This window comes from Amyelois transitella, chromosome 5, assembly GCF_032362555.1.
Source record: "Amyelois transitella isolate CPQ chromosome 5, ilAmyTran1.1, whole genome shotgun sequence".
Lineage (NCBI taxonomy): Eukaryota > Metazoa > Arthropoda > Insecta > Lepidoptera > Pyralidae > Amyelois > Amyelois transitella.
The window spans coordinates 8181206-8193534 of NC_083508.1; the positions used below are offsets into that span (position 1 = coordinate 8181206).

The 12329-nt window shown below is 34.1% G+C and overlaps 1 protein-coding gene across 1 annotated transcript; it reads left to right on the top strand.

The window, feature by feature from the left end:
• The first annotated feature begins 7413 nt into the window (after positions 1–7413).
• On the top strand, positions 7414–9377 carry LOC106131825 (protein Asterix). Its single transcript, XM_013331036.2, has 4 exons — positions 7414–7596; positions 7849–7960; positions 8733–8848; positions 9229–9377. The coding sequence occupies exons 2-4, from the start codon at positions 7849–7851 to the stop codon at positions 9325–9327; spliced, it is 327 nt and encodes a 108-aa protein (XP_013186490.1). The 5' UTR covers positions 7414–7596; the 3' UTR covers positions 9328–9377.
• The last annotated feature ends 2952 nt before the right edge of the window (positions 9378–12329 follow it).

Below are 12329 nucleotides of genomic sequence, written 5' to 3' on the forward strand. Positions count from 1 at the left end.
CAGTGCCGTGTGGTTCCCGGCACTATTACAAAAAAGAATAGGACCACTCCATCTCTTTCCCATAGATGTCGTAAAAGGCGACTAAGGGATAGGCTTATAAACTTAGGATTCCTCTTTAGGCGATGGGCTAGCAACCTGTCACTATTTGAATCTCGGTTCTATCATTAAGCCAAATAGCTGAACGTGGCCATTCAGTCTTTTCAAGACTGTTGGCTCTGTCTACCCCGCAAGGGATATAGACGTGATCATATGTATGTATGTATTATTTTTTCCACCGCAATATGGCCGGGACAAAAATGAAAAAAATAAATGATATTTTGTCAAAATGACTACACCCTACAGACCTTATTGTACAAATTTAATAGAAAATATGACCCTTTCACTGTTCCACATAATTAAGGAGTGCGCGACGGCACAAAGAGCCGATCGGCTACACGATGTTAACTGCGTTTTATTCCCCGGAATCGGTTGACAATGGCGGCCCGCGGGACCCTTTCTTCGGCGATTTGCTGAACAGCGGGCTCCGGAAGTCAGACCTTCACCCTGGAATTAGGATCCTTAGACTCTCCAGGACTCTCATTGTAGGAACTCCGCCCCGTCACACCGTGTCAGCACGTGACACTTTTCTGAAGAAATTTTACTTCATAAAAATTTTGTTAATATAATTTAACGGTTGATAACCGTTGTACAAAGGATGAGAAGAAACGAAATTTAAGGGTATCTAGCTCGTAACTGACTCTGAGTTGAATCCAAGTTTTGTAAGAACACTTTAAATAATGACAAGCTATCTATGTTCGATTTACGTTTTGTACCTACTTACCTAAATACCTAGAACCCTAGTTAATGTTTTCTTAACTGTTTATGTTTCCGTGACGGATAGGTATAAAGCCTCCCTGATTCTTATCCGTGCCTTCAAAAAACAACTTTTCTGATTGTATTAGTTTTTAAACGTAAACACCTCCTTGAATCCCAACGGTGACCTTCTTCAGCCATGAACTTAAACCATTGATTACCGAATTACCAGCGGTCTCGCCTATACTTACCGCGCCGATTTAAATAATAAATATCTAATCTTAACAACACCCAAGCATTGTTTTGAGTCGGGGATCACCGTAATGACGTGAATTAAACCACATCGCTAATAAAATTAAACCCACCACGCAATTTGGCTAATTTCGCCAAAATCGACGCTGAATCAGACTCGCAGATTACAAATACTTATGCCGAAGTTATTTTTTGGAATCATGTTCTTAATAGGGCGACGTAATGTAATACATGATTATGACTAATGTTCCATAATGTTATAGTTATGCACAGACCTTAAAATTAAGTGGTTGACTGCATTTAGAATGCTGCAATGCAGTTTGTTACCGCTTCTTCTACACGCCTTGGAAGCGGCAGAAAACTTAGTTTTAAGTAATTTATTTGACGTCAACCAATGTTGTGAAACCAAAAGATTTGACAATTATTAAGCGATATGAAGTAAGTATCCTATAATAATAAATAAAAATTTAGAATTTGAATAAACACCAGTCTATTAGATAGACGTAGGCTACATCTACCCTGAGCAGTCTGGTGGGCCCGGTGTGGTTATTTTCTTTGGATTTGATATAATTAGGTAATACTAGATGTCTATTTGCTTTTTTTAAATATATTCAAGTTAGGTATGTATGCAGGTCGAGGTGGAAGTCATTGAGGTAGCCAATTTTCTGCAGTAGACGTCCTACGGCTGAAATAATGATGATAGAAGGTAATAGATATAGTTTTTCTACTGTTTTATTGTATGTATTCATTGAATTTGAAATCCAGGAAACACGAAAGTTACTTATGTCTTATGTTTCTGCATCAGTGACGTGCCACGTGCTCATCATCCTGATGCATCAGAGACTTAATGTACCTCTCTTGTAATCAGCACCGAAGTTATAGTACTTAAGCCTTATATTTTTATTGCTATAAATTTTCGAGAAAGATTTGAATGATCGACTGTCTTCCTGACCAATTGTCTTTCTCCCTTATTCTTTTTCGATTGGAGTCAGCCCCTTTTGTCATTCATCGCCTTGAACGAATCTTGGTAACTGGGTCAATTTGGACCTCCATCCTTGAGGTGGTTTCTCTGTGAAAGCAATCTATGTCATGAGGTTTTTTGGTCTTCTCTTCACATATCCACACAATGTGAGAACAGCTTCAGAAAGTTCAATTAAGTTACGTATCTTGCGTGCATTTTGCATGTGTGCTTTTCATCTCCTGTCCAACAAGATGTCACCATGCCCATCTTATCTGCATTTGGTAATGTTGTAGGCAGTTGTATGAATTTGGATGATGTGACTTTTATCACGAGCCAGCATTCGCCGTATACCTACTTTTTTATGAATAAAAACTGGGCACACTGCAGTTAAGTACACCCTAACCTTGATATCCTGATCTGATACTGACTGTAAGTTTTTGTTCCATGCATTAAATGACTTATTTTTGACATATTTTTTTAATCACCTTTCACGACATCCACGTTGACTAAAGTACTGAAAATAGGGCTATGGCGAAAAATATATTTTTAAGTTGGTAACTAGGTATAGAATTATTTACTTATTATGATATTATGATTTGCTTTACGTTACAAAATTCAAACTTAGTAAGGTAAATTATGTTTACTATTTTTGGGACTCATTAAGTTTTTAGCATAGGGATAATTTCTTAATTTTTTTTTGAAGGTATATTATAGAAATATCCATTACACGCAAACAGAAATACTATAGAAATATCAATGCTACACATTTGTACTGTGATAATGGACATCGGGATCTTGTTTATTTAAAATTTTATTGCACAAAAAATATGTACAAAAGACGGACCTAATGCCGTTTTTCATTCTCTACCAGTCTACCTACCAGATCTTCTATTAATTATACTAGATTATAGAGATAGATAAATTATAAAAGCCTACTTGTTACAGTACTGTTAGGTACCTACTTCCACCTATTGGCTATTGTCTGAAATAAGACAGAGCGGCTTCCATAGTTTTTAATTTTGAAACTACCGAGAATATACACTTCAATTGCTTTTGCGGATAATTCCGGCAGCCGCAACAAACACAAAATAGAGTCGGCATAAATCAAAAGCCACGGGCATTAATTTTTATGCTTCTGTATATACAGTATACTTAATAGTGGTGGTATACCTATTGTAAATCGTACTATTGCATGTAAGTACTAAATATTTCGGAAAGTTCTTCCAACCTTATGTAAATTACAGGTATAAAATTGGTAAAAATAAGGTCTCATTTTAAAGAAAGGCTATTTTACCGATATACATAATGAATAAGTTATACAACACCCAAACATTGTTACTCGTACTAACAATGTTATCTTTGCTATAAGAAAGTAAACTTCGTTGAGATACCACCAGTCATCATTCTCCTGGCAGTACTCCCTGCTGCGTCTTCACCTCATTCGAAAGAAGTGGGGAGGTCTACAAATGACCGCGATCCTGAACTGGGTATGGTTTACCTTCGCAACCTTTGCATACACCCATTTTTAATGTATTTGCACCACGCTTGTTGCTGCGGACGAAGTTCTTGTACTGTTGTACTTGTAATAATAATACCTACAATGACCTACATCAGTAAGTATAATGTTCCTTCTTGGTCTTCACATCAGAATGTGCGATTATCTCTACACTTTCAGCGTTTCGCGCCATCTGCGGCCAGCTGTAATGAACGTTCGTGAGAGGCCACTAATTAATCCGCCATATTAGTTAATTGTCCCCGCCCGCCGTTCTCCGCGCCGCTGCCCGCCACGCTCCAGTGTCCAGATAATTGCTACTCTTCCCGATAAACCATGTTTTGTTCACATAGTAAATTTTAACGTATTTAAGTATGTATTTTTTCCGTGTGGTACACTTTAAATAGGACCACTTCCATTCTTTTACCACACAAACATAGTGTGTGTCGGCTCCTTTAGTCTCTTTCAACACTGACTCTTAGTGCAATTAAATAATAGGAAATGTTTCTAAACAGGATATTCTATTATGTTAGGCCGTAACTACAGCCACCTGTCACTAAGTATACCTACTTAGATAGCAGTGAAACTTAATTCTTGTATTTACTTTAAATATTATCTGGATTTTCATATCACGTCATCATCCCTCACAGGTTATACAGAAACAGGACAGAACAGGCCACATTTAGCTGCATTACTTTTAATGATGGAGGTGAAATTATACCTAAGTAAGTTCTTACTTACCTAGATCAGTTTGTACTTATGAATATGTAGACGTTTAAACATTATTCCAAAACAATTTTCATTTTGAATGATCATTAAAAATTAATAATTACTTAAAGATTGGATTAAAACACATGTTTTTTTACGGCTAAATTACGTAAGTCATTGTTTAAGTTAGCCACATGTAATCTAATCATAGTTACAAATATAAAGTCGTCAAAAAATGCTTTTAAATCATGCGTAGGTTGTCAGTAAAAACTTTAATGAATCAACATTTAAGTAACATTGAAGTAATCATTTGCGTGACATTTGCTTTTTTTACTGGCCTACTATTTCTCGTTCACCTTTTATAGATCATTCAAGCATAGAAGAAGAGAAAATAAATGTAGGTAAAAGTGGCATCTACTCTAAATTAGGTACCTAACCGTCATTTTTAAGCAAGTCTTATTGAGCAGATCGTTAGATGATACTATAGCAAACATTCTTCGTTAGTCCCCTAATAACGATATCTATGAAAAAGTGATGGAGTGATTCAATTTTACCGGGAATCACAGAATATAATAAAGAAATAACAGTGCGCTTCATGCCAAAGTTCATGGAGATCGGTTCAGTAATTTTGACGTGAAAGACGGACAAACAAACACACTGTGACTTTTATAATACTAATTAGTATAGATGGATGGCCGAATAGCACCTACCTCAGTATTTGGTCACTTGGGTTTTTTTAGGTACCTAAGTAGGTACCTTAGTAAGTATATCCTAACAAAAATCGAATAATTTAATGGATTCTTATATTTTTTTATTATTTCAAATATTGATAGATCCTTCTTTCAGGGAACGGGTTAGCAATCTGAATCTCAATTCCATCGTACCTACCTAAGGCATACCTACAGCTGAACGTGCCCTTTCAGTCCTTTCGAGACTATTGGCTCTGTCTATCCCATCTCGTAAAGCATAAAGACGTGATTATTTATATACATACATACATATGGTCACGTCTATATCCCTTGCGGGGTAGACAGAGCCACCAGTCTTGAAAAGACTGAATGGCCACGTTCAGCTATTTGGCTTAATGATAGAATTGAGATTCAAATAGTGACATTGACATTATTTAAATCAAATAAAAAAAATACAAAATAATAGTAAAACTCGGAAAATATATTTTGATTTCGCAGCGTGTGATGCGTGCAAGCCGCGGGCGTTGGGCGTGCACTGGGCGGCCAATGGCGCACGGCTGCGCGGCGGAGCCTCCAAATATTTTCCTTTTTTACCGGCCAGTTACATTAATTGATCTATTTGCATAATCTTCACGTTGAAGTTTGGAAAATGCAATACATAGGTACATTTATGTAAATGAATACCTAAATACGTAAGTATGTATATAGTGATCTTAAATTAAGATTATTAGGAAGATGATGTAAGAACTATTGATGTTTCTTATCTTCAAGAAACATCAATAGGTCTATTTGTAATTGATGTAAAGTTTTATAGATACGTAAACCGTTAAATGTACATGTTGTCTTTCATTAGGTACCTACCTACTTACCTAATAAAATCTCCCCAACTATATATTTATCAATAGATACTTATCTGCAATCGAATATAAGTACCTATTTATCTATATAAAACCAAAATTAGGCAATGAAGAAACAGTAACTAGTGTAGAGAAAAGATTTGAAAAAATAACAGACAAACAGACGTCTGATTGTTAATAAGTAGGTACATGCTAATCTCCGAAAATGCTGGTAAGATTCAAACGTAATCTTTTTAGTTATGTAAGTAAGTACTTAGGTACCTAAGTAGGTACTCTACCGGGCTTTTAAGTAACACTTGATGGAGTTTGTATTGAGATACGGCATGATTAAATGTTTTGACACCTATATAGGTACTTAATTATTTCCAAAAATTAACTTAGATCATTTTCGATGATGACATAAGATATCATACTCAACATATTAGTCCTGCAGTTCATTCTAACTATTTCAAATTTCGCCAAATCGGTCGTAACTCGACTGTTTTGAGTTTATTTTTTCCAAACATACTTAAATACTTAATTGCTTATTAAAACACGATTTTTTCCTCCTTAATATATGGACTAGTTGACTTAAATGTGCGCTTCACGATAAAATTATTCATGTAATAATGATAATAATATCGTACATGCATTAACTCAACTTTAATAGTATGATCATCGCTATTATATAAAACCGGGCCCATGCCCTCCCTAGAAAATATATCTAGTTACGCCCATGCTTAAAATCAGACAGAGTCAAAAGAATGCTCTAAATGTCTTTAAATATTAATAAATTTTAGAATATAAGATTTTAGAGCGCGTTTTCTCTTGAATAGAGCCATCTGTTGACGAGTAGCAAAATTATCAACAGTACTTAGAGGTAATACCTAAATCAGAATGAGTTATGAATTATGAAACAAGTTTTACGGCATTAACGAATATATTTAAAAATAGAATACACATGTTAAAGTTTCCGTTTCGTGGGAATTTCGGATAACGCTTTCTTAGTACCTACCTAGTTCTTAATGCCCCCTAGACCAAATTATAAGTTTATTTTTGCTTAGCTTTTTTATTAATAATCTTCTATCCATCAATTGAGATTCAAATAGTGACTAACTCATCGCCTATAAGAAGAATGCCAAGTTTATAAACCTATTATTTGGTCGCCTTTTACGACATCCTTGGGAAATGAAGATTGGGATGAAGTGATCCTAGTCTTTTTTATATTGATGCCGGAAACCATACATACATATAATCACGCCTATATCCCTTGCGGGGTAGACAGAGCCAACAGTCTTGTAAAGACTAATAGGCCACGTTCAGCTGTTTGGCTTTATGATGGAATTGAGATTCTAATATAGTGACAGGTTGCTATCCCATCGCCTAAAAGAAGAATCCCAAGTTTATAAGCCTACCCCTTAGTCGCCTTTTACGACAACCATGGGAAAGAGATGGAGTGGTCCTATTCTTTTTTTCTATTGGTGCCGGGAACCACACGGCTACTATTAATAATTTTATAGATAACATTCTGATTTACAAAGTATTCCAATAAAAACCTTTAAAAAAAACCCTTGAAATAAACCAAAAACAAATCAAATAGGTATTCAACAGTCAATGTCAAAAACAAGGGTAAAAACCAAAAAAAAAATAGTTAATGTCAAGATGTCAAGTCAATATGACAATGATAAGTCAGCAGTTGTCATTCGTGAAATGCAAATTTAACCATTTTTACCTATTTTCTGAATTTTTATCAGATAAATAAACGCCATTCAATAATAACTAAACAATCTCAGATTTAAATATTCTTTCTCTGAACAGACAATAAAAGTTTCAATTATTTGTGGGCCAAAACTTAAAACTAGCAAAGTAAGTTACATATCGTTAATTCACCTAGATTATTTAATTGTATGTTATCTTCTTGAAAAAACTGAGTATAGGATGTAATGTAAATGAATTAGATAAGTTTGTAGCTTTATATGTAAAAAAACATTTTATAAAACATAGCTAATGTTCATTCACAAAAGATTAAATTCAATGCTTATCTAGGTATTCTGACCTACTTTAATTTGTAAATTTTCTTGTAGGTGATGTCTGATCTATTTTTGTTATATTTCCTAGATGCAGCTTACATCAGACCCTCGTCGTGCTGACCGTGAGAGACGGTATAAACCACCACCACCCACATCAGCCCCAGCTGAGGATCTTACCACAGATTATATGAATATTTTAGGCAAGTAATTTTGGGCTATTTCTTGTTATAATGTGTGAATACACTACAAATTCAAATACTTCCAAAATTCCTTATTAAGGAAATTAACAATGTCTTCACTTTGATAGTAAAATAGTGCAGCATACTGTTGCTACTAAATTTATATATTAAGATTTTGTTTCTCCGCTTAATAGATTTTATTTTTGCTGTATTTCATCTGACCCTACACCATCAGTGAAGATACCACACCACCACATACCACACAAAATAATTAAAGCAAATACAACACAATAGCAGTCTTTTAACAAGGACATATTTTTCAAGTATATATTCATAATAACACATTAAAATTGTCTCTGAAGGTTCAGTCTATCAGTAATTTTTAAAGTCAATTCAAATTACCATGACCTAAAATAAAATTGTTTAATAATATTTTTCTTAACTGTGCAATTTTATACAATTCTCATTACTTTTGAAGTAGTATCACTATTTTATCTCAAAAGATTTCTCACTAACATTTCAAAAAGAAATTGAAGGTCTTACATGAATTGCATAATGTAATCACCTTACTTATCCTTTTCTGAACTGAGGTCATGGGGAGCATTTAGCTATCAACCAAAGGATGATGCAACTCAGACAAATTTACATACATACATATAGCCACTAGGTCACGTCTATATCCCATACAGGGTAGACAGAACCAATGTATTTATAATGAATTTGAGATTCAAGTAGAACCAAAACCACCCATTCAAAATTGACAATAATGAATGAAATTGACTTTGTTTTCCAGGCATGGTGTTCTCCATGTGCGGCCTGATGATGCGCCTCAAGTGGTGTGCCTGGACGGCTGTGTTCTGTTCCAGTATCAGTTTTGCTAATTCCAGAGTTTCTGATGATACTAAACAGGTGCAAATTTTTTTAGCTTTGACATTTTAGTGCATCACAGTGACATAGTTTTCTGTGGAGCTATTTACAAATTTTGATGAAGTAAAAGTCTCATCAGGACTTTTTCAAACATAAGCATGACCACAGAGAAATAGAGAAGATTTAAACCTTATCAAAACCTTACAACAACACTTACCACACACACTTACTTACCGCAACACTGTTCCTCAACATAGCACCAATTATAATTGTACAATATTTGCAAAAAAATAACAATATAACTTTTAGTCCTACTTTGATATGATTTTTTTTTGTTGTTCCCATTTGATGCTGATTTTATTTTTAGTTAAAATATAAATATTATCTTTGTGTATAACGATTTTTTTTTCTACTCATTTCAGATTGCTAGTTCCTTCATGTTGTCTATATCAGCAGTTGTTATGTCATATCTCCAAAACCCAGCTCCAATGTCTCCGCCATGGGCATCGTTAACTACATGAAAATAGAAAATTGTAAATAATTTTGTTATTATATATTAATTATTATTTTATCTGTTTAATTGATAACTGTTAGCCAGGCAATATCTTTTGCTATACCTTATAAAATTTCTTGATTATTCTCAGTAATCATAAAATTAAATTGTGATACAAAATCACATTTATTTAAAAAAATGAATGTTTCAGTCCTATTACCCTTGATCGACTTTAACAGTCTCTGTGGAAAAGGAAATAGTATGCTATGTTTTTCTTTTTTACCAAACTAGCAAGCCCTTGCAAGCTTGCAATTGACGAATGTGCATTTTTACTTTATCGCCTTTACGAAATCCTCGGTGGAGATGAAGAAGTCCTTAAATACTTAGGGGTGCCTTTTCAACAGTTATCTATACTAATATTATAAAGCCGCAGAGTTTTGAACGCGCTAATCTCAGCAAAGAAATAATGAACAATGTGAAAAAAAACGGGGAAAATTATTCATCCTCGAGTGGGATATATCCATACTTTGGGCATCAATGATACCCAAAGTAACTATTCCACGCGGACACAGCTAGTTTCTTTTAATAAGCATTCTCACTCCATGTATAACAGGACAAAGACAACTACCTATATCAGCTTCGAAATAGCATGACAAACTCTTCTACTCTTGCGAAGTTGCGTGCAATCAGCACAGCCTATAGATTTTTGCCACATTAGTTTTCCCACTTTCATTCGAATAATGCTGGTGCCGAATGCTTTTTTTTTACTTACGAAAAGATAATTTATTTCAGTTTTAGGTAAATATGTTCCTTAAGAAGTTTAAGGAAACGTTAATTAATAAGTCTGAAATTTTAACTTATCAGTTTAAGTAGGCGGTCCACACTCTTTTCGGCGAGAAATTCTTTGGATCCACATTCTCAAAGTTCTCATTATAGTTCTCAGATATAACTGCTGTGCCAAGCTTACTTCTATGCGTAGTATGTTTGTTTTTTTATCTTTGACTTGAATTTTTTGTTTTTTAGGTCGCCAATAAGTATTTCATTTACGTTCTTATCCGTTTCCTTGCATGGTGGAATTTCATACACACATAAAATCACGTCTATATCCCTTGCGGGTTAGGCAGAGACACAGACAACCGGAAGTCATGTGGCAGTGGTAATTTATTATATGTAGTTATCTGTCTTGGAAACATTTCAGGAAAAAAACTGTATGTTTGCGCTAATTCCCGTTGACATATAAGGTGGGTGGACCATGGAAGGCCACTCTAACGGAGAAATACTTTTTATTCGTTTGTTTACTGGAAAAATGAAAGAAACAAATTATTAAGTAATGCTTTGTTTTATTGTGCACCATTTAAATCATTCTTTTTTTACCTAACTTTAATCACTTTTTAACAAACTTAAGTTTTATAAAGCTCTTCCAAATGGCGTTGCAAGGAACACGGCTCCAAATAAGGCCAATATTAGAAATCAGTCGTTAAACTCAAAAATAGAGTTGTAACAATAAATATATCTGCATATACTTACTAAAACTACACAATAAGCTTTATCATTGAAGCGTAACATTATTTGCTCAATATATTTTTATCATTTATAAAAAACTCAACGAACAATATTTGAACACCGTAGTGTAACTAAGAAAATATTAATGGAAATAATTTAAAACAAGATATAATGAATATTATATTGGCAATAAATATCTTATCAACGTGTTTTATAACGAAATTACGAACTTTTTTTTTAATCCAAATTGGCCTTCCAATCGGTCCGTTCTTTGTTAGGCCAACATGTTCCTTTCCATGCCAAACTAACAATTATGACTATGAATTTTTCATATACATAGATATATAACGCCTCTTTCCCAGAGACCACATCTTTCCACTTCGTCTAGGCCTTCCCACATCTAAATATAAATTAAAAGTAATTGTTAATACATACATGTTTTGTAAGTGTTCCTTCTAAGGCCCATGTACCATAGCAAGGCCAACCGTCAAATTTTTTATTGGCCTTTTAAGGAACGACCGGCCTTCCTAGGAACAATATTTTAATATTTTAACTTAAATTGAGGGAAAACTATGTCATTATTCTTTAATACCATAGACATATCCTTCTACTTCGACTCACAGAAAAAAAATGCAATACTATAAGTAAATTAACCAAAAACTGACGTTTTGCTGTGCGCGCGAATAACAGTTGTAGCGTCGACGACCGAAGTCTACAAAACATGAGATCGCACAGCCACAATGGCGGCGCAATCAACTCGCTGCCACGTTTGTGGCCTTGAGTTTGATGGATGTTTGTGTTAAGTATAGGAAATGTGTCTTAACATGTCAATAACTACGACTTTTCAACAGTTGACCTTCAAAGGAGCGTGGCCTTCCATGGTCCACCCACCTTATTAATAATCATGCAACACGAAAGTTTCTAAGTTTATTTCAAGAAAGATAACTGTCATTGATAAATCATTTCATAAATCATACTCGGTAAAATATGATAAACCTACTATTTTTATAATTCAGAAAAGGGCCGTTCGCGCAATTTACGGCTTTGGACCAAGAGACTCGTTAAGACAACTCTTTAAGAAAATAAACATACCTACAGTAGCGTCCCAGTACATTTTTGATCTTATAATGTATGTTAGGAAAAATACCTCTTTTTTTCAAAAAGTTAGTGCCACAACTGATAGAAATTTACGTAATAAACATAAATTAGTCATGCCGTTTCATAGGCTTAGCAAAGTCAGTAAATCATTTATGGGCAACTGTATACGATTTTATAATAGGTTGCCGGAGTCTGTTCTTGATATGCCCAAAGTGAGAAGGCTTATTATAGGACTGATGATTACCTTAATGACAAAAACATCTGGCTCGAGCTTGGTACAGGAACCTCGTAATTAATTGTAGTTTAATTTGAACTTAAATCAAAATTTCAGTACACTCTGTACATAAATCTTTTTAAAATTGGCAATCCATAAAATATATATATATATATATTTCTTTTTTCAATATTAAATCTCATAAATATATAAAT